This window comes from Equus caballus, chromosome 20 (genome assembly GCF_041296265.1).
Source record: "Equus caballus isolate H_3958 breed thoroughbred chromosome 20, TB-T2T, whole genome shotgun sequence".
Taxonomy (NCBI): domain Eukaryota; kingdom Metazoa; phylum Chordata; class Mammalia; order Perissodactyla; family Equidae; genus Equus; species Equus caballus.
The window spans coordinates 37,125,126-37,145,346 of record NC_091703.1 but is presented as its reverse complement, the minus strand read 5'-3'; the positions used below and the strand labels follow the sequence as shown (position 1 = coordinate 37,145,346).

The 20,221-nt window shown below is 56.7% G+C and overlaps 4 protein-coding genes and 1 non-coding gene across 8 annotated transcripts; 3 read left to right on the top strand and 2 right to left on the bottom strand.

Moving 5' to 3' along the window:
* Positions 1-193: 193 nt before the first annotated feature.
* Positions 194-7,835, top strand: RGL2 (ral guanine nucleotide dissociation stimulator like 2). 4 transcript variants are annotated; one of them, XM_070245407.1, is made up of 18 exons: positions 194-755; positions 983-1,182; positions 2,465-2,548; positions 2,808-2,986; positions 3,117-3,167; positions 3,249-3,546; positions 3,816-4,067; positions 4,151-4,254; positions 4,346-4,430; positions 4,513-4,581; positions 4,765-4,839; positions 5,429-5,461; positions 5,582-5,703; positions 5,800-5,895; positions 5,979-6,090; positions 6,199-6,489; positions 6,918-7,032; positions 7,159-7,835. In XM_070245407.1, the coding sequence occupies exons 2-18, from the start codon at positions 1,024-1,026 to the stop codon at positions 7,368-7,370; spliced, it is 2,337 nt and encodes a 778-aa protein (XP_070101508.1). In that variant the 5' UTR covers positions 194-755; positions 983-1,023; the 3' UTR covers positions 7,371-7,835. The 4 variants fall into 4 exon arrangements, 2 of the variants coding, with proteins under 2 accessions (XP_070101508.1, XP_070101507.1); XR_011430010.1 differs by having other exon boundaries at positions 221-755; positions 6,296-6,489; XR_011430009.1 differs by lacking the exon at positions 983-1,182 and having other exon boundaries at positions 253-755; positions 6,296-6,489.
* On the top strand, positions 5,867-5,987 carry MIR8917 (microRNA mir-8917). The gene has a single exon (NR_127903.1). It is a non-coding gene; the product is annotated as a microRNA mir-8917 (primary transcript).
* Positions 7,836-8,655: 820 nt separating the features above from the next.
* Positions 8,656-10,090, bottom strand: PFDN6 (prefoldin subunit 6). The gene is made up of 5 exons (XM_005603806.4): positions 9,966-10,090; positions 9,669-9,819; positions 9,345-9,415; positions 9,139-9,263; positions 8,656-8,887 (listed from the first exon to the last, which is right to left on the bottom strand). Exons 2-5 carry the CDS (start codon positions 9,730-9,732, stop codon positions 8,758-8,760), a joined length of 390 nt encoding a protein of 129 aa, XP_005603863.1. The 5' UTR covers positions 9,733-9,819; positions 9,966-10,090; the 3' UTR covers positions 8,656-8,757.
* Positions 10,091-10,221: 131 nt separating this feature from the next.
* Positions 10,222-17,870, top strand: WDR46 (WD repeat domain 46). Its single transcript, XM_023624708.2, has 15 exons — positions 10,222-10,479; positions 10,578-10,790; positions 10,892-10,972; positions 11,117-11,229; positions 11,354-11,441; positions 11,580-11,641; positions 11,897-12,001; positions 12,088-12,238; positions 12,363-12,498; positions 12,677-12,776; positions 16,409-16,722; positions 16,873-16,967; positions 17,131-17,226; positions 17,377-17,490; positions 17,603-17,870. The coding sequence occupies exons 1-15, from the start codon at positions 10,321-10,323 to the stop codon at positions 17,702-17,704; spliced, it is 1,929 nt and encodes a 642-aa protein (XP_023480476.2). The 5' UTR covers positions 10,222-10,320; the 3' UTR covers positions 17,705-17,870.
* On the bottom strand, positions 13,104-19,907 carry B3GALT4 (beta-1,3-galactosyltransferase 4). The gene is made up of 3 exons (XM_014734347.3): positions 19,762-19,907; positions 17,102-19,600; positions 13,104-16,209 (listed from the first exon to the last, which is right to left on the bottom strand). Exon 2 carries the CDS (start codon positions 19,575-19,577, stop codon positions 18,423-18,425), a length of 1,155 nt encoding a protein of 384 aa, XP_014589833.1. The 5' UTR covers positions 19,578-19,600; positions 19,762-19,907; the 3' UTR covers positions 13,104-16,209; positions 17,102-18,422.
* Between the last annotated feature and the right edge of the window lie 314 nt (positions 19,908-20,221).

The following is a 20,221-nucleotide window of genomic DNA, read 5'->3' as shown; positions in this document are numbered from 1 at the left end:
GGCGACACCCAACGCCCCTTCAAAACAGTTGGGGGTCGGGCGCCACCCATGCTGAACAGGACCCCTCCAGCGGCAGGCTCTCGAGGGGAGGATCGCCGGGGAGCCGAGATCCCGGCCTGGAGCCGGAAACCCCGGAGCGCCGACTCTGGAGCCGGATGCGGCGGCTTCCTGCTCCGCCCCCTTACGAGAGGGCGGCCACCCAGGGCTCTTCGGAAAACCCGGAGTGGATTTCCGTCCGCTGCACGCGTGGGTGGGGGTGCGGACTGTAACCCTGTGGGTGGAGGAATGGGTCTCTCCTCGCCTGAAACGCTGCCAGCGGGAGTTCTCGCCATGACGTTGTGTGGGGCAGGGGAATGTCAAACTCTGCTCTTGCCCTCCCCTGGGGGCTGAAGACTGGAATCTTTATCCCAATACAGTGCGGCGCGACGTGGGCTCCAGGATCCCGGAATGGAGGGGGCCTGAGCACAGCGGAGCTGGGACCCTGGCTCCTGGGTCCCGGCCCCTGGGCGTCCAGCGCTCCCCTAGTCCGCGGCCCTGGCTCCTGTCCTCACTTCCTTCCCTTTTTGGCTCCCGCTCTCGGAGCGGGCGGACGTGGGGGGAGCGGAAAGGGCGGGAGGGCCCGGGAGCCTTGCGGGGGGGTACAGGGGGTTGCGGAAAAGCCGGGGAAAGGACTTGGTCCGGGGACTCGGTCAGGGGCCGGAGACCGACGGGAACAGCGGCCCGGGACCCGCGCTGCCCCCACCCCTCCCGAGCAGGTCAGAGCCAGAGCACCCTATGACCCTGCCCATTGCCGTACTCGTGACCCCCTCATCCCCAAAATGCAAAGAGGACCTATTCTACCCCTGTGTCGCCCCCCGCCCCCGCCCCCGCCTCCCTGCGGGACTCCCATCCGGTTACCTAGACACTCACCCGCGTCCCTCCCCTCTTGGCTCCCCCGCGCCCACCTGACTCTCCACCTGCCCCCCCTGCTGTCTCTCCCCAGGCGCCCCCATGGCCCGACCCCGCTGATTCCTTCACTCGGCCATGCTCCCGCGGCCCCTGCGGCTGCTTTGGGACACGAGCCCCCCCGGGGGAGTCGTGCTGAGCAGCTTCCGGAGTCGAGACCCCGAAGAGGGTGGGGGCCCAGGTGGCCGGGGCGTGGGCGGGGGGCAGGAGGAAGAGGAGGAGGAGGAAGAAGACGAGGTGAGATGCGGGTGGTGGGAGGTAGTGGGTATGTATTTCGGAGACTCTCCACCTTTTCTCTCCGTGTTTCTGTGTCCCTCCGTCTCTTCCTGTCTGTCTCAGTTATTTCCGCGCCTCCTGCTGGGTGTCTGCCCGTCTCCCCGCTGCCGGGAGTCCCGGCGTTTCTGTGGTTCTCTGTGGCACTGTGACTCAGGACCTGCCCGCAGGAACCTGCCCTGTTACTGTCTGGAGCGTCTGGCTGGCTGGCTCTCCTGCGGGTCTCTGGCCCTCTCCGCCTGTGCCTGAGCGTGCCTGCCTCTCTGGGCATTGTGTCTTGGTCCCTGTCTCCCCTTGTTTTTGTTTGGCGGGGAGGGGTTTGTTTCCACAGTAACCGGCTCCTCTGACTCTGGGATTGGGGAGGGAACCCTTCGATTTCGTGACCCCTCCCCCATTTCCCGCCTGGCGCTGGGCGGAGGCGGGAAGCCAGGGTTCTTGGACCTCGAGGGACGATCCCAGGTTGAGTGGGTGGTGGTCACCTGCTTTCCTCCGGGACTAATGGTGGTGGCCAGGAGCAGGTTTGGGGGCCTCAGGAGCGGCCAGAAGTTGGATTTGGGGCCCCGGGCCCTGGACTCCTGGGTCTAGGGGCTGGGTGAGGTCAGGGTGACTGGCAGGGCTGGTTTTTCGGGATCGGCTGGGGGAGGGGCCGGGGCCATGTGACTCTGTGAGTCTACCCCCCCACATCATCCTCACTTCCCCTTCTCCTGCCTGTACCGGGATCGGAGCCGCCACCTTGAGGGGGTCTCCAGGGCTGAGGGGCCAGGGGGAAGGGGGCTAAGGGGAAGGACCCCCTCTTTGAGCTTGGCCAGTTCCTGCGGGGGAGGGCGGAGCATGCGGCTGTGCCCGTGACTGAGCTTTCAGCTTCTCAAGGTCTCTGCCTCTGCCTGTCTCCCTCTCTTGCTTCCCTCTCCTCTCCTTTGCACCTTACTTTTCTGCTGCGTTGGGTTCAGCTCTGGGGGGAAAGGGCTTCGGCAATCTCCAGGATCAGGGTTCCTGCATTCCATCCACTCCCCCACTGCAACCCCCCCGACTCCACCGGGCCCTGAGGCGGCTTGGGGGGGGCTGCTTGGGCCCCAGTGGGGGAGACCTGGGGTCACCAGCCCCCCCCACCCCTCGCACTCGCTGGTACTGTCCCCCGCCACCACAGGTGAGGGGTACAGAGGGAGGAGTAGAGCCTGGGGATAAGGGCTGGGGGCAATGGGGGGTGGTGTGGGACTATCTGACTTCCCCTTCCTTGCTCCTCCAGGCCCCTGTGTCTGTCTGGGATGAGGAGGAGGATGGTGCCATCTTTACTGTCACAAGCCGCCAGTATCAGCTTCTTGATCCCTTGGTGAGATCATAACTTTGGCTTCTCACCTCTAACCCATCACTTCCCAGTTCCCCTTCCCCTGGTCGACTTTCTGGCCAGAGTGCTAGGTTGAAAGTCTGGAGACCTAGACTTTGCTGTATGACTTGGGTCAAGATTTTTGCCCTCTCTGAATCTTAATATAATGAGCCTAGATCATCTCCTAGGTCTGGGATTTTCCCCAGAGATCTAGGGGCAGAGTTGAAGTTTAAAGGTGAGTGACTGGTCCTCTCTCCCCCCCCAGGCCCCAACGCCTCCCCCGCGTTCCTCCCGAAGGCTCCGAGCTGGCACTCTGGAGGCCCTGGTCAGACACCTGCTGGATGCCCGGACATCAGGGGCTGATGTGACCTTCACATCAGCCTTTCTGGCCACCCACCGGGCCTTCACCTCCACACCTGCCCTGCTTGGACTTGTGGCTGACAGGTCAGGGTCATAATGGTCCAAGGGTCATGGAGGTGTCTGCATTTTCTAAAGCCAGAAAATCCCACCCAAATAGTCAAAGCCACTGAGGGTTTGGAAAAAATAGACAGATAGAATCTCTTGCCCTCCCCAGACTGGAGGCCCTTGAATCTCATCCTACTGATGAACTAGAGAGGACTAAAGGGTGAGTGAGCCCTCATAACCTCACAGCCCGTCTGCCCGAGCTGCTCCTTGACGGCTGACCCCTGGATTCTCCTTCTCCCAGGGTAGCCATCTCTGTACTGTCAACCTGGCTGGCCTCTCACCCTGAGGATTTTGGCTCTGAGGTCAAGGGTCAGCTTGACCGGCTTGAGGGCTTCTTGCTTCGTACAGGGTATGCAGCAGGGGAGGGTGTTGGGGGGGGCAGCGCTGACCTCATCCGCAACCTCCGGTCCCGGGTGGCCCCCCAGGCCTCCGACCTTCCTAAGCCCCTGGCCCTCCCCGGCGATTCCCCTGCTGACCCCACGGATGTCCTGGTGTTCCTCGCTGACCACTTGGCCGAACAGCTGACCCTGCTAGATGCGGTGAGACCCTGACCTCTGACCCCTATGCCCCTGGCCCCTTTACTAACCTTCCCTGACTCCAGATCCTTTCCTTGCTTCCAGCCCTTCCCTACCCAGCTCCCAGCCTCCTCTGTCCACCTAGTTTTGACCTTTCCCTATTTCCCCTTGGTTGTTTCCCTCAAGCCCTGTGCCCCTCTGGTTCCTTGGCTACCTGAGATCCCTACACCCCTGGTACTGGAAGGCTGACCTCACTTGACTATGAACTTTAACCTCCAACCTCTGCCCGGCAGGAGCTGTTTCTCAACCTGGTCCCCTCTCAGTGCCTGGGGAGCTTGTGGGGGCACAGAGACCGGCCAGGACATTCCCACCTCTGCCCATCTGTCCGAGCTACTGTCACACAGTTCAATAAGGTGGCAGGGGCAGTGGTCAGTTCTGTCCTGGGGGCTACCTCAATTGGAGAGGGGCCTGGAGAGGTGACCGTACGGCCACTCCGTCCCCCTCAGAGGGCCCGGCTCCTGGAGAAGTGGATCCGCGTGGCAGAGGTAAGAGAGAGGATCGGCCCTGATGGGGACTGTGGTGTGGAGAGAGGTCCCACAGCTATGGCCTCCCTCTGTGACCCCCACAGGAGTGCCGTCTGCTCCGAAACTTCTCTTCGGTTTATGCTGTTATATCGGCCCTGCAGTCCAGCCCCATCCACAGGCTTCGGGCAGCCTGGGGGGAAGCAGCCAGGTGGGGAGGATGGGGCACTGGACCGGGGGCAGGCTGGGAAGGGGTGGGCAAGCCAGGCCCATCCTCAAGACTGCTGCCCTCCATCCCCCAGGGACAGTCTCAGAGTCTTCTCTAGCCTTTGCCAGATTTTCTCTGAGGAGGATAACTATTCCCAGAGCCGGGAGCTACTCCTGCAGGTAAGGCCCTATTCCCTGGCGTTCCCAGCCATCCCTGCTCTCCCCGCCCCACTCGCATATCCCCTTGTTCTGTCACCACCAGGAGGTGAAGCTGCAGCCCTCGCTGGAGCCAAATTCCAAGAAAGCCCCGAGGTCTGGCTCCCGGGGTGGGGTGAGTGACTAGTGGGGGTTGGTCATGGAGTGTGTGGGGGAAGCAGCCTGAGGGATGGAAAGGGGAGGCCCAGTGGGTGAGGAGAATTAAGTTTGTCCTCTGAGGCAATGGGATAGGAAAGTAGAGGGATGGAGAGCCCTCAGATCTGTGGTAGGTGTGTCTGACTCTGATCTCTGACCTCAGGGTGTGGTCCCATACCTTGGCACCTTCTTGAAGGACCTCGTGATGCTGGATGCAGCCTCCAAGGATGAGCTGGAGGTCAGTGGTGTGTGTGTTTGTGTGTGCATTGCAATGATGGAACAAGTGGACCTCAGGGTCACACAGCTGTCCCTCCAGAAAGGGGCTGCAAGGCGTGCCTAAGCCCTTAAGCACTGAGGGCCAGGACCCTGGAACCAACCAGATTGCTGGGTTCTGGTTCTGTTGCTTTGGCAAGTTGCTTAACCTCTTTGTGCCTTAGTGATCTGTAAATGGGAAACTAGTGACAGTATCTACATCAGCTCGTTATTATGAGGGTTAAATGAATTAACATTTGGCGAGTACCTTACCTGAAATGTAAGCATATGTAGTTTGTTAAATACACAAATACTGGGACCTGGGGCAAATTCCTTATCCTCTCGGAGCCTTAATTTTCTCATCTGTGAAGTGGACACAGTGATGTTCAATGTAAAGGGTAAGGTAGAGTGCTTAGGCCATGAGAGACAGGAGGGGAAGGAGGGGGCGGGATGGAGGAGTCAAGAGGCCGAGGGAAGTGTGTATGAGTTGGATGTGGATGTGGTGTTTGGGAGAGGGGCCATGGTCTCTGTGTGGCAGGGTTGGGACTCTCACCCGATCCCCCTTATCTTTGCAGAATGGATACATCAATTTTGACAAGCGGAGGAAGGTGAGGGGAGTGATGGGTGGGATGCTAGACACCCCTAGCTGTGTCCCAGAAAGGGAAGAGGGAGGGGAAAGTCAGGGCTCCCTGAGTTTTGGCTCCTGCAGTCTGAAGTCTCCTTCTTAGGAGTTTGCTGTCCTTTCTGAGCTGCGGCGGCTCCAGAATGAATGTCGTGGCTATGACCTCCGACCTGACCCTGATATCCAGCAGTGGCTACAGGGGCTCCGGTCACTGACAGAGGCCCAGAGGTGACTGGCTGGGTGAGGTTGAGACTCCAGGGCTCAGGCTGGGTGTGAGGGTCAGTGTGTCATGTCCTAATCTCTGGCCATTGCCCCCCTCCTCAGCCATCGTGTGTCCTGTGAGGTGGAGCCATCTGGTACCAGTGACCCTCCTGCCCCACGGGTGCTTCGGCCAATGCTGGTCGTCTCACAGTGGACAGAGTGAGAGAGTCAGCGGTTGGGGGGCAAGTCTCCAAGAGACTTGCCCTTCTTCCTCTGACCTTCCCAATCTCCTGCCACTCCAGGGTTCTGGGTTCTGTTGGGGGTCCCACCCCCCTGGTCTCCTGGGACCGGCCCAGTGTCGGAGGAGATGAGGTGCCTGGAACCCCTGCTCCTCTGCTGACCCGGCTAGCCCAGGTGAGCTCTGTTCTTGACCTCTGACCTCAACACTCACCCTGACTCTGTGAATGTTTCTTCCTTGACCTCCCTGCCTTCACGCCAGTTCCCCATGTTGTTTGTCCCCAGCACATGAAGTGGCCGTCTGTCTCGTCTCTGGACACTGCCCTGGAAAGCACTCCATCCCTGCACAGTCCAGCTGACCCCAGCCACCTCTCTCCCCCAGCCTCCTCCCCTAGGCCTTCTCGAGGTCACCGCCGCTCAGCCTCCTGTGGCTCCCCGCTCAGCGGGGGTACAGAAGGGGCCTCCAGGGGGACCGGAGACGGGGCAGGGGGGTCTGGGTCAGGAGCCTCTGATTGCCGAATCATCCGCGTCCAAATGGAGCTGGGGGAAGATGGCAGTGTCTACAAGAGCATTTTGGTGAGGGATCCCTGGGCTGGGAGGTGGGGGTGAAGGATGGTGCCTTGTGGGATGATAGATGTTGTCTAAGGTTTGAACAGCCAAATGGGAGGATGATTGTAGTTTTAATTCTGACCTTTGGTTTTCACAGCCCTGTTTTATTTTGAAGGCTACTTTGCATTAGCTGCTGCACCTTGAACTTTTGGTGGCCATATTAGGTTTTCCTAACCAACAGCAGTTGCCCACAGGGAAGCAGCCCTGTTTCACTGGGCACCATGTGGGCTGGCCTGTGGAGTACGGAGAGCCACCACATTGGGTTTCCCTGTTCACTCTGAAGTGCTGGACATGGGTAACCTTTTTTGGTTGGGATCAGTAGCTAGGGTTGAAAGGATGGGAAATAGAGGTCATCATGGCCAATTTATTGCTCTTTTGGTCTCCTGTGGTGCCAGGTGACAAGCCAGGACAAGGCTCCAAGTGTCATCAGTCGTGTCCTTAAGAAAAACAATCGTGATTCTGCGGTGGCTTCGGAGTATGAGCTAGTGCAGCTGCTACCAGGGGAGCGAGGTCAGAGGCCGTGAGGGGAGGCAGACTCAGGAGAGTGGTGCCCCCCAGTGGGAGAGCTTCCACATCCGGGTGGTTTTTGGGGGAATGACTGTGTTTGTGCTTGACACCCCCTCTCTGAACCTACAGAGCTGACCATCCCACCCTCGGCTAATGTCTTCTATGCTATGGATGGAGCTTCACACGATTTCCTCCTGCGGCAGCGGCGAAGGCCCTCGGCCGCTACACTGGGCCTCACCAGCAGTCCCTCTGCCTCAGGAACTCCCCCAAGCGAGGGACGAGGGGGCTCCTTTCCCAGGATCAAGGCCAAAGGGAGGAAGATCGCCCGGGCACTGTTCTGAGGAGGAAGCCCTCTTGGCTCACAAAACTCATGGTGGCCACACCAGATGTGGGTAGCCATCCTGAATGGTGGCAGTTATGTCGCACTGGGAAAAAATCCAGAAAGGTAGCTAACCACCCTGGGGCAGTGAAGTGCTGCTAATTTACCAGACACATGAGAGCCAGCCCTGTAGGAACTGGTAATCTCGGTAACCAGGTTGGACACCTGTGTATAGCTCCCCACTTTCCATGAATGCAGCACACGGCTAGTGCTGGGGAAAGGGATCATTTTCTGATTCCTAGCCATATTCTAGCATGCCAGGGCCAAGGAAAGGCCTAGAAGTAAGGGGAGAGGAAAAGCCTAGAGGCTCTGAGCTCTGGGGAGGAGATGGCACAAAGCAGGTTCTACTAGGAATTCTTTGTCCTACTCTGGGGGATCCTGTCACTGTGACACTAAGATAATAAACCAAAACACTACCTGAATTCTACTCCCCTGTCCTTGCAGTGTGTGGGAACTAGCTGCTGGGAGTGAGGGTGGGGAGCTGGCTGAAGGCAGACACCATGGAACAAGAAGGGGCCCAGTGTTTTCTATCCCCACGAAGAGCTGAAAGTGAGCTGCTGGGGAAAATGGTTTCCTCACAATGGCTTATTTCTCCACCCCTGGTCCCTTTCTTTGCTCTTAAATTTTTCTCCTCAGTTGTCAGAGACCCATGTCAACTAGCAGCCACCCAATTAAAGTGATCAGTGTGAAGACCTCCCCTGGCTGCAAGTTTCTAAGAAACAAATTAAGACAAAGAAATGGAAGAACAACTTTGTGGACAATGTACAAACTTGGAGAACTTAAAACATCACAAAACATTATGTTTTGGGATTTTAAGTCAGTTTAAACTATCTTCAAACAAATTCTGGGAAGAGAGAGGTTTAAAAGGATTAAGAGGGATGCCAGGGCTACCTGGGGGATGACAAGCAATCATAGCAAAAAGGATCACCGCAGTTTACCCTGGGGTCTCAGGTAGACAACTGTAAGTTCTTCAATTAAACTGCCCTTTCCAACAATTGTTACATTGTAAATGCCCTTCTCATATTTCCTAAAGAGGAGTGCCAACCAATAAAAGTGGGAGTTAACGGTTGTACATACAGGCAAGTAGTAGGTTTGAAACATTTCAAATTTTAGTCTCGAGAAAGAAGGATTCCTCTGCCATAGAAAGATTGCAGTTCCAAAAATCTGGACCTGAGGGAGTAATGTAGGTGATGTACATATACAGTGGAAAGGGCCAGGGGAATGGATGGAGACAATTACAACAGAAGTGGCTGGTCAGAAAACAGCCAGGGGTTTTCACATTTTATTAGCTACGGTATAGACCCTAGAGCTGCCTCGTTCCCTCCCCTCCCCTTCCCCCCACCACGGGGTCAGGCCTTCCCAGGAGCCCCTGCCTTTGCCGCCTGGGCCCGCTGGAACTCCTGCTGCAGCTGAGCAAGGGTCTCCCTCTGTTGCTCTGACTGCCGCTCAAGGTCTCGGAGCTGGGATTCGTATCGTTTACTGAGGACAGGCAAGAGAGACAAAGAAACAAGGAGAAATGAGTGAGAGTTACTACTGAGGGTGCTGAAGGCAAGAAAGAGATTGGTGGAACACTTGAGATCTAGGGGAGGGAGGAGAAGGGGGTTAAAAGGGAAGGGGTTGGAGGAACCGGACAACTGGGGGCTACTCTGGAGAGCTACTCTACATGGCTCCTCAACACCTCTACTCCAGCGGTGTCACCTGCGCCACAGGGCAGTGGAGCAAGGACTCACATTTCAGCTGTGATGTAGTCCAGCCTCTTCCCCACTGTGGCCCGAGCCTCCCCCAGCTCCTGTTTGACCAGCACTGGACCCAGAAGTTTAAAGACCACGTTGGACCCATCCAGTAGGGCCAGTTCCTAATGGAGGAATGGGATATATATGATCAGAATCATTGCCAGGACAGGTCCCTCCTCGACCCACAAATCCCAGTTTCTCACCTCCTTCACGATATTATTTTCTGTTAGCTGCGCCTCAAGCTTCTGCCGCCCTGACATAGATTTACTCAAGTCTGGGGGTGGAAGAAAGGAGTTGATGAGAGACATCAAATGTGCCACTCGACACCCCCCCACACGCACACACCCCGCCCCACAATCCTGGTCAGAAGAAAACGGAGCTGAGGAAGTGGACAAGGATGGAGGCCGCGGTCAGTGGGCGGGAAAGGGGCTGCACGCTGGGGCCTGGGTGCGGCAGAAAACATCCTGGTTTGGGTTCTGAGTCAGTGAGGCGACTGGGGCGAGGCTACACCGACCCTGCTCCCTTACCCTTCTGTAGCTGTTGGTATTTCTCCACTTCTCCCTGCAGCTTCTTCTGGATCAGCTCAGCCATGGCGGGGACGGAAACCTGCGGGGAGCGGGCGAGGGGCGCTGGGTCTCACACTCTGGAAGGCGCCCTAGCTCCCCTTTCTGGCCTGGCCTGCGGAAATGACAGCGCTCTTGAGAGGCAGCCTCTCGGGTCACCGCAGCCTCTCCGCGTCACGGATACGGACTCTGCCTCGGCCCCAGACGGTTGCGGGCGAAACGAGACCCCAAACCCCTCAACCAACACGCTACGCTACTCACGTTCTCCCTTCAGTATTAATAAACCCGGAAGTAAACAAAGACTGCTGGGAAAAGACGGCGCCGGAAGCTGTCTTCTGACGCATGCCGGGAACTGTAGTTTTGACGTGTTTAAAGAGTGGTGTTCTGCTAAAAAGACTGGCCTCGGAAGGTTTTAGGCAAGATGGGGAAATGAAGCTGGAAAAAGAAACTGCTCCGTTCCTTGGGTCCTGGCCCCGGACTTGCCTTTCTTTCATTACTCAGGCAAAAGCTGCCGCCCCCAGAGGGCGACGCCAAGGCTGTCCCGCCCCTCCACAGAGAGCGCGCCCTCACTCAAGATGGCGCCTGGAAGGCTTCAGACCTGGTGCGTGCTGATTGGATGAGGGCCAGAGGACTTCCGGGAGTTCCCAAGCCGCCTGTGGGACAGCTGAGAGGAGTTTGCACGTGGATCGTGGTTGGGGTGGGCTGGATGGAGACGGCCCCCAAGCCGGGCAGGGATGTCCCGCCCAAGAACGTCAAATTTCAGTCCAAGAAGAAGGTAGAGGCCTCCCTGGGGTGGAAGGGAAGTTTTTAACTGCGGGGTTGGAGGGGCGGGGCGCGGGCAGCGGAGTATCAGGGCTCCTGATCTGCCGGTAGAAACCGCGGCGATACTGGGAGGAAGAGACCACTCCGACAGCTGCCGCAGCCTCTCCAGGGCCCCCTGGTAACAAGAAGAGGAATCGAGAGCTCCGCCCCCAAAGGTCCAAGAAGGCTTACATCCCGAAGAAGTCTCGGATCTCCAAGAAGCCCCAACTCCCGAAGAAACCCCGAGAACGGAGGAATCCGGAGCCTGAGCGGAGTTTGTCCGGGGTGAGCCTGGGACCTGATATGGTGTGGGGGCAAGTGCTTTGAGGGTGCGAGTGTTGGGGTCAACCCGAGCCTGTCTGTTAATTGCCTCCTCACTGCCCCAGGCGCAGGACCCATTTCCAGGCCCCGCTCCCGTCCCTTTGGAGTTGGCTCAGAAGTTCTGTCGCATTGACAAATCCAAAAAGGTGAGGACCAGCCGGAGAGTAGGGAGGGGTTGCAGGCTGAGAGTGTCTGGGTGAGTTGGATGGAGGTGGGGCCAGGTGGCTCTCTTGTGCCTTCACATATTCTCTGGTTTGTCTCGCTCTCCTCTACCACCAACGATGTTATAGCTGCCACATTCTAAGTCCAAAACCCGAAGCCGACTTGAGGTGGCTGAAGCTGAGGAAGAGGAAATAAGTGTCAAAGCTGCTCGTTCTGAGCTGCTGCTTGCTGAGGAACCTGGGTAAGTGGACCCTAATGTGGGGCTCCCCAGCCTCTGCTTTATGGGACTCTCCTTTCTCATTTTTATGTTGGTACACTGACTTCATATTAGGAAGCTTTACTGCAACCCTAACACTCACTTGCAGCTTTCTGGAAGGGGAGGATGGGGAGGACACAGCAAAGATACGCCAGGCAGACATCGTGGAGGCTGTGGACATTGCAAGTGCAGCCAAGGTGAGCCTGAGGGTGGAAAGGGGGCCAATGAGTTGATTGGTGGTGCAGAGCAAGATGGAAGTGGGGACTAGAAGAGGGAATTACTGAAAGGAGCCAATTCTTTCATGATTTTTTTTTTTTAACTCTTTACTTTCCCAGCATTTTGACTTGAACTTGAGACAGTTTGGACCCTACAGGTTGAATTACTCTCGAACTGGGAGGTAAGGTTGCATTCCAGTGACTCTGGAACTAGGACATAGGCCTGTCTCCTCGTCACTTCAGCCATGCCCGCCTCAGCCACACCACCGTGTGTTTGGAGTGGGGCAGCTCCTGGGATTTGCTCACCTGTGAGAGTGAGCTTGTACAACACCTTTCCTCTCACCTGGGGAGGAGGGGCTGGCCTGGGGCAGACCTCAACAGGTCTGAGTCAGGCGCTCCCCTGCACTGACACCCTGCCTGTCCCTCACCTCCAACAGGCACCTGGCTTTTGGAGGGCGCCGGGGTCATGTGGCCGCCCTTGACTGGGTGACAAAGAAGCTCATGTGTGAGATCAATGTCATGGAAGCTGTGCGGGACATCCGGTCAGTGGGAGTGAGACAGCCCATCCCTGATTGAGTGACAGCCCATGACCCCCTTTCCCACTGAACCGTTCGTGCCCTCCTCCCAGGTTTCTGCACTCAGAGGCACTGCTTGCTGTCGCTCAGAACCGCTGGCTTCACATCTACGACAACCAGGGCATCGAGCTCCACTGCATCCGCCGCTGTGACCGCATCACTCGACTTGAGTTCCTGCCTTTCCACTTCCTCCTGGCCACAGCTGTGAGTGGCTGAGGAGCACAGGGACGAGGTGGCAGCTCCTGAGAAGACCGCCCCTCCTCTGGGATCATGGCAGAGGGAGGACAGAGGGCAATCGGGACTCATTCTCTCTCTCTCCCTCTTATAGTCGGAGACGGGGTTTCTGACCTACCTGGATGTGTCAGTGGGAAAGATCGTGGCAGCTCTGAATGCTCGGGCTGGACGGCTCGACGTCATGACTCAGAACCCTTACAATGCCGTCATCCATCTCGGACACAGCAATGGTCTGTCCCTGGCTGGGCTTTGACTCTGACTATCCTGACGTGCTTTGTTCTATATTGTACTTCACCAATACTTTACTTCCCTCTCTTGTTACCTCTTGGCCTTGAGTCCCCATTTTCCCCAGGTTTAATCACCTCAGTGCCCTATTAGTAACTTCAGCTCTCTTCGTCTGACTTCCAGGTACTGTGTCCTTATGGAGTCCAGCCGTGAAGGAGCCACTGGCGAAGATTCTCTGTCACCGTGGTGGGGTCCGGGCTGTGGCTGTAGATTCTACAGGCACGTAAGTCACTTGTTTGGTCATGAGGTGCTGGGGTCACAGCTGGGCAGAAAGGCGTAGAAGTCAGTGTGCCTTCAGCAGCACAGACTCTGCAGCCAGGCTGCCTAGATAAATCCTGATGTTACCATTGACCAGCCATGTAAGTGTGGGCAAGTTACATAACCTCTCTGTGCCACATCTTCCTCACCCTGAGAGTGGGGACATGAGTGTCTAGCTCAGCAAACTTTTTCTGTAAAGGGCCAGGTGGTAAATATTTTAGGCTTTGCTGGCCAAGAGGCAAAATCAAGCGTATTATGTAAGTAGATAACAACAGAGAAAACAAAGCACAAATTTTTAAGCAACGAAATACAAAATATAATAATTTAATACAATATTTTTGTAGTACAGGTCTACAAACGGGAAGAATTAGATTCCTCTTTTTGAAGATAACATTTTGCTTAATTGAGGTTCAAAGTTAGTGTTCCAGATCACCAAACTCAATTGCAAATGTTTGTCTGTTAATGCTGATCTGTAGAGAGATTTTCTATATTTTATCTTTGGAAACATCTTTTCACACAGATAAATGATGAGATAGGTGGTCTGTGAGGTGCTCAAAATGCTGTCAAATTATAACCATGTCACCGAGACTTGTCGCATGCCAGGCAGCAGTGCGAAGCGATAAGACGCCATACACGGTGTCTATCTTGGCCACTTTACCGTCCTCTTATAATGCAAAAGCAGCCACAGAATAAGTAAAGGAAGGAATGTGGTTGTGTTCCAATAAAACTTTATTTGTGGACACTGAAAGTTGAGTTTTCTTTAATTTTCACGTCTCACAATATTATTCTTTTGATTTTTTTCCAACTGCTTAAAACTTAGCTTATAGGCTGTTCAGAGATAGGTGGTGGGCGGCTTTGTTTGGCTCATGGGCTGTAGTCTGCCCAGCCCTGGGCTTAGCTCATAGAGCGCTGGTAGACATTAATTAAGGCACGGACAGTTTAGTGTGGTGCCCGGAGAATAGGGAGCACCGTCTTTCATTCTCGTCCTCAGTGAAGATGATTGTGCTCTTTAGGTCTGGCTGGTGCCGTGAGGGGAGGGGTGGTGGGTCCGCTTTGAATCTCTACTCTTCCTGAGAGAGTACTGGCATTTCCACAGCTGTTGTGATCCGTATGTATGTCTGGATCTGGCAGACTGTTTCCACACAAATTCCCATGTGTTTTCCTCTAACTCCTTTTATCTGTCAGGCATTCATTGGGCACCTGCTGCAGGCTGGGCTCTGCACTAAGGTTCTGGGGGTATAAGGATGCATTGCCATTGAGCCTGCCCTAGCGTGGTGTTTCACGCACTTTATTTACAAAAACAGGTGGCTCTGGTTTCCGGGAATCATTGGCCAGGTGATACATTAGTTTCTACTCGGTTGTCTTCTAGAACCCCAGACTGCATGTGTCCATCCCTGGATAGGTCACTTCTCTCCCAAAGTTCCTCCTTGCCTGCTCCCTTTCTGCCACATTTTCCTGTCACCTAAAATATGACTTTTTTAATACCTCTAGCTACTCCACCATGTGTTTTTCAGCCATCAGTAATAGCAGGAATCAAAAGCACCGATCACTGAGTGCGTTCTGGGTGTCCAGGCTCTGCTACTTGCTTTGGTGGCATCATTTCATGACTACTCATGACCCCTGTGATGTTCTGACTGTTGTTCCCCTCAAGGGTCCCTCCAAGTCTGCTCTCCATCCTTGCTGTCTCCATGGGCATGCATGATGCTCACAGCATTTCCAGCCTCCAGTTCTTCCTCCTGCCGTGTCCTGGGTGTGCTGCCAGAACAATCTTTTCCACAGCTGCTCTCCTCCTTATACACTGCTGCCCAGGCATCATCTGCATTAAGTATAAACTATAGAACTTTATTTTTAAGTGGTTTTAAGTAAAAACAGGAAAAGGAAAAGCCCAGTGGCCACCAACTTATGAAAGCCTGCCAGCCGCTCAGACCCCCTTGGCGTCCCATAGTTGTATCTTTGTGGACAAGTGGTTTGGTTCCGCCCTTTTAGTCCGTATCTGTGCCAGCGCGGTTCTGCTAGAGTAGGGAGGCCTGTCCCGAGGTTTTCTGCCCTCTGTGGGCCCTGGACCGAAGCTGTAGCTTGCCTTCCCCGGGCTGCCCGGGTCAGCTGCTCCTGTGCCCAGGGCTTAATCGGTTAGTCCACCGAGGTCTGGTCAACATCTTGATGCTGAAGGGCTCTGGTCCCTGATCTTAGGCCCACCCCTGCTTGTCTCTGGTTCTCCTCAGCAGTGCCTTAGACAAGCCACAGAGGCTCCAGAGATGAGGCTTACTGTCTTCCTCAAGAGGCTTTCTTGGAAGCTTGCACTAGGATTGGATTGGATTCTCAAAGCTGGACTGTTTCTTGCAAGTTTAGTAGCAGGGTAGTGTGGCCTGGATGCCCATCTGGCCAGCGAGCTGGTACTGGCACCGGGGATCCCTGTGTGGAAGGTGGGCGTGTATGGGGTGAGGAGCCAGCATGTGCCTCTCAGTTGTTGGCTCACTGAAGGGTGTGGCCCTGTGTCTCAGGAGCCCTCAGTTAATTCCTGGTTTGCACTGATGGCCCTTGCTTCTGGTGGAGTTGGGGCCCTCATTGTCTTGTCTTGTCTGGAGAAGTAGCTAACTGCCTCTATTTGGCCCTATCACAGGGCAAGTCTCTGCTCATAGGAACTCTTCAGTCCCCTTCTCCTGGGTTCACAGCCAAGGCTAGAAAGAGAGGCCTTGACCCCTTGGCAAACATGCATCCGCTGGCCTGGTGGGTCCCCTTCAGCCTCCTCTGAGGAAGAACTTGAACGCAGGTAGAAGCTCCACCCTCTGAAGGTGCACGATTGCTTGGAGGGGTTGGTCCCCAGCCTTGCCCGCCCTTCTTGCAGGGAAAGAGGGGGCGGGGCAGGGCCCCCTAGTGCATGGCTTCATTGCTTCCCAGGGGTGTTGCTCAGGTCCATGCAGTCCTCACCCTGTGGCTTGTCATGCTGGAGAGCAGTGTTGGGGACTGAGTCCTCAGTCTGACTTTCAAAAGCCCCTGCAATTTGTCCCCTCCTGATCCTCCTGACCATATTTCCCACCACTCCTGAAAACAAACGTCTGCCTCTGTCCTTCTGTGTCCACACTCTGATGTTAAGTCATTTGTACCTGCTATATCTCAGTTTCTTGTCCTTTCTTGAGAACCACCTAGAAAGACTCAAATTCCAAATTTCCCACGAAGTCCTCCCCGCCCCCGTGGTCAGTCCTTCTCTTCGCTGAGCCGCTGTGCGGCCTGTCCGTGCAGTGGAACAGCACGTTTAGATACAGACTGTCCAGTGCGTTCTCCCTTTGGTCACACGTCTTGAGTAGGTAAGAGGGCAGATAGTAAAGAAACAGGCCTGACTTGAATTCTAGCTCCTCCACTCACCCTGATCTCTTTTCTCTGGGCTTCAGATTCCTCATCTGTAAAAGAGAAATACAAATAGTGCTGAGTTATATGACACATAACTGAGAAGATGCCTGTGGAGTGTTTGCTGTGATGGTAGTGGTTACTATCATTATTAGTCTTTTTCTCCCCAACCAGACTTGATGCCTGGATTTGGCCACAGGCCTGCTCACTAAGCCCATACTACAGATTAAGTGATCTCCCCCTTTCCCCCAGGCACATGGCCACCTCTGGCCTGGACCACCAGCTGAAGATCTTTGACTTGCGAGGGACCTTCCAGCCTCTGAGCGCTCGGACCCTGCCCCAGGGAGCAGGGCACCTGGCCTTCTCCCAGCGGGGACTTCTGGCTGCAGGAATGAGTGATGTGGTCAACATATGGGCTGGGCCGGGCAAGGCCAGCCCACCCTCCCTGGAGCAGCCCTACCTCACCCACCGGCTCTCAGGCCATGTGCACGGCCTTCAGTTCTGCCCCTTTGAAGATGTGCTGGGGGTGGGGCACAGTGGGGGCATCACCAGCATGCTGGTCCCTGGTGAGTGAACCAGGGGGTGGGGCTCAAAGTGAGTGAACTCTGGGTAGCAGTTTGAGTGAGCCCAAGACAGCCAGGAGCAAAGGGGCTTGGTTGGCTGGAGCTGCTGGACTGGGTTCCTATTTATGGCTCCTTGCTCCTCCCTCCCTCCAGGGGCTGCTGAGCCCAACTTTGACGGCCTAGAGAGTAACCCGTACAGGAGCCGCAAACAGCGCCAGGAGTGGGAGGTGAAGGCCCTGCTGGAGAAGGTGAGGACTTGCTGTCTGTGCTTTGGGACTGGAGGTAGGGAGAGCTCCCCATGCCGAGGGTCTTGGAAGAGTGGGACTCATTGGCCTCCCTAAATTCTATCCCTCTTTGGGGTCACCCTCCTGTGGCTCCTTACCCATTCTTGTTCCTCTGTGACACCTCCAGGTACCTGCAGAACTCATTTGTCTGGATCCACGAGCCCTGGCAGAGGTTGATGTCATCTCTTTGGAGCAGGAGAAGAAGGAGCGGATAGAGAGGCTGGTAGGGAGCAGGCCCCTGAGTGCTCAGGCCCTCCTTACCCCCACGTCCTCTCCCCACCATGTCCCCAGAAGTGCGGTGCAGCAGGTGGGTGCTGCCACAGTTCTCTCCCTCCGAGGCTGTTAGAGATTTCACTCCTGTCCTCTCCCTCAGGGCTATGACCCCGAGGCCAAGGCTCCCTTCCAGCCAAAGCCAAAACAGAAGGGCCGAAGCTCGACAGCAAGCCTGGTGAAGAGGAAGAGGAAGGTCATGGATGAAGAGCACCGGGTAAATGAGCACTGGGAGGTGGGCCAGGCCTCCCACGGGCTGCACCCTCCTGCTTGTGCCTCTGGCCTTGCTGGCTTGCCCTTTCTTAGCTTGACCCTGTCTCCTCACCCAGGAAAAAGTCCGGCAGAGCCTGGAGCAGCAGGCGCAGAAGCAAGAGAAGAAGGCCATGCCCCTGGGGCCCCGGCCATCTGCCCTGGACAGATTTGTGCGCTGAGCTAGCTCCAGGGGGGCCTGGGAACAATCTCTCCCCAAGATCGCCTGTGGCGAAATGGCCCTGTCCCTGGAATAAGGAGGGGGCAATATGCCTCTTCTCCAATGGCAGCTGGAGAGCTGGCTCCTGGGGTGGGTTGGTATTAAAGAAGAAGGTGGTTTTTGGATAATGTGTCTGGATCGTCCTGTGGACCTGTTCTCCTCCCCTTGCCCAGCATAGGGCTACTCTAGGATCTGAGGGGTTGTGGTGTCTTGCCTCTACCCCTGCCCCATATCTTGTAGTTGCTGTGGCCTTAGCCTTGCTGTTAAGGGACCTTTCTCCTCAGAGAGGCTGTCCTCTCTCTTCCATGTCCCTGGAGATGTCCTTCCCATCCAGCAGGATCTGGCAGTCTCTAGGCTCCCAGGTTTGTGTTCTGGGACTCTGGTGAGGACCACACTGCACTCGAAGAGGTAGAGAGACAAGTTTATTGAGGGGCTTGTGCGCCTCCTGCCATGGCTGGAGAGAGCCACCCCAGCATTGTTTTGTTGTTTCTTCCTGATGACCATCTCTGGGGCTGGCCAGCCAGGCCTCTAGGTTTCTCCTGTATCCCTCAGTCTTCAGTGACAGACTGATCAGCTGCAGCCAGCCAGGGCCCCTGCCATTAGGCCTGGGAGAGAAAAGGACGTGGGGGTGCTGGCTGGACCCTCTGCTCCTCACTCCTCTCATGTGGTCCCAGGCACTCTCAGCTGTGAAGCCAGGCTATTACCCGACACCGCAGGAGGCCCAGGACTCCCTCAAGCCAGGAGCAGAAGGGTGCAGTCCTTTCCCCATCAGAGCCGCCCACCAGCTTCCAGGCTTCTTGCATCTTCCAGGGGTCCAATCTGTGGGATGTCAGCAGGAATCTCCCATAGCAGCACCGGTCCAGGGGGTAGTGTGTGGCACCAGCCAGCTTGACACAGTGGGTTGGTGTGAGGCCTCCTCGTCGGGCACTTACCCCCACAAAGACATCTTCCAGTGGCAGAAGGGGTGCCCGGCTGGCCACCTTCAGGACGAGCTGCACAGCAGAAGCTGACAGCACATAGCCTGTGCCTGAGGCATAGGGTGGAAAGGGGCCCCAGGTGGGAGGCCACTGCTCCTCTGATATCCAGTGCTTAGCCCCTGGGGTCCGAGAGGGGTGCACCCACCAGTGCACACGTCCCAGGTACAAAAGAGGCACTGGCTGGCTCCCCAAAGTGGGGCCGCCGCCTTCCTGCTCTTCATGTCCAACCTCAGGGTCTCTCTGTGGTTCCATGCCCTTCTCCCATTGTTCCCAACGGCCCCCTCGCCGGACCAGCTCTGATACAAGCTCCGGGACGTTCACAAACACATCATCGTCGGTCTTGAGGATGTAGCGGGCCATGGGGCAGTGTTTGTCGGCCCAGTTCAGCCCGCTGAGAGTCTTGAGGGTAAGGTTTCGGTAGGAGTCCTGGAAGGCCGCCTGCACGATGTCCCCCTGGGCCGCTGACTCCCGTGCCAGGTCGTTCTCGTGGGAGACCCCGGTGAGATGCCGCCAGCTCGATTCTCCTAGAAGAAAAAGAGTCTGCACCCTGAGCCCTCGGGCCTCGCGCAGCCCGCCCCACGAGGCTCGAATGGCGTTTCTTTGGTTCAGGTTCTCCGGGGCCGTGCACACGAGGATTAGCAGGAAGGGAGGGGCGCCGGGCCCACCGCACGCCTCCTCGTTGGGGATTAAGAGGCGGGGCAGGGCCAGGGGCGGTCCGGGCGAAGCCGGGGCTGGGAGCAGGGAGGCTAGCGAGAGGCTCAGCAGCTCCTCCCCGATGCCTGAGGGCCCAAAGAGGGTCCAGACAATCACCAGCAGCAGGACGGCAAGGAGAAAGCGCCGGAATAGGCTGAGGGGCATGGTGTGGCGCAGTCCGAGGGGATCTGGAGGGAAAGATGGAGGGCAGTGAGCCCAGCTCTCCGTGGCCTGGGTCTCCAACCGGGGGCCCCGCCTAGGATGCGGCGGGCAGAGCGCGCGGCCGGTTCCGGCGCCGGAAGGTGCCGAAACGCGGAAGCCGGCACGGCCGGAGCTGCGGGGAGGTTACCTTGTCGTTGCAGCCCGGCTGCCAACCAGATGGCTCGAAGGCTGGCGGCTGGCTGCTGCACCAGGCGCTCCCTCCCCTCCCTCGGCGGCGGCTGGGTCCCGCCCCCTTCCCTGGGATAGAGCGGCGCTGCGCGCTCACTGCATCCCCCGGAAACTTCGCAACAGCGCGGGCCGCCGGATGTAGCGCGGTATGAAGTGGGGGTTTTTGCCGGGACACGAGACAGAGACAGAACTGGACCAGCGTGTCTTGGCCGCAGCCGGCGAACGCCAACGCCGCGCAGCGGGACGGACAGGGACCTCCCTCCCCGAACTCGCTCGGGTTCCACCTCCCTTTGCGGAGCCCAGCTCTTCCGGGTCACGGAAACCGGCGCTCATTTAGAGGGTTGCATCTGTACTAGAATCGCCTCAACGTTCCGACCTCCGGACTAGACGCAGACCCCTATCATTTAGAGACTACTGCG

Bases quoted from the DNA above. Each gene is read 5' to 3' on its own strand.
- WDR46 (XM_023624708.2), top strand. From the start codon at position 10,321: ATGAGGGCCAGAGGACTTCCGGGAGTTCCCAAGCCGCCTGTGGGACAG. The intron at 10,973-11,116 runs GTGAGGACCAGC...ACGATGTTATAG, and splicing joins GCATTGACAAATCCAAAAAG to CTGCCACATTCTAAGTCCAA. The intron at 12,499-12,676 runs GTCTGTCCCTGG...TCTGACTTCCAG, and splicing joins CCATCTCGGACACAGCAATG to GTACTGTGTCCTTATGGAGT.
- RGL2 (XM_070245406.1), top strand. From the start codon at position 354: ATGTCAAACTCTGCTCTTGCCCTCCCCTGGGGGCTGAAGACTGGAATC. The intron at 4,582-4,764 runs GTGAGTGACTAG...CTCTGACCTCAG, and splicing joins GGTCTGGCTCCCGGGGTGGG to GGTGTGGTCCCATACCTTGG. The intron at 5,462-5,581 runs GTGAGGGGAGTG...TCTCCTTCTTAG, and splicing joins ATTTTGACAAGCGGAGGAAG to GAGTTTGCTGTCCTTTCTGA.
- B3GALT4 (XM_014734347.3), bottom strand. From the start codon at position 19,577: ATGCCCCTCAGCCTATTCCGGCGCTTTCTCCTTGCCGTCCTGCTGCTG.
- PFDN6 (XM_005603806.4), bottom strand. From the start codon at position 9,732: ATGGCTGAGCTGATCCAGAAGAAGCTGCAGGGAGAAGTGGAGAAATAC. The intron at 9,264-9,344 runs GTGAGAAACTGG...TTCCTCCATTAG, and splicing joins AAAATAATATCGTGAAGGAG to GAACTGGCCCTACTGGATGG. The intron at 8,888-9,138 runs GTGAGTCCTTGC...GCCTGTCCTCAG, and splicing joins GACTACATCACAGCTGAAAT to TAAACGATACGAATCCCAGC.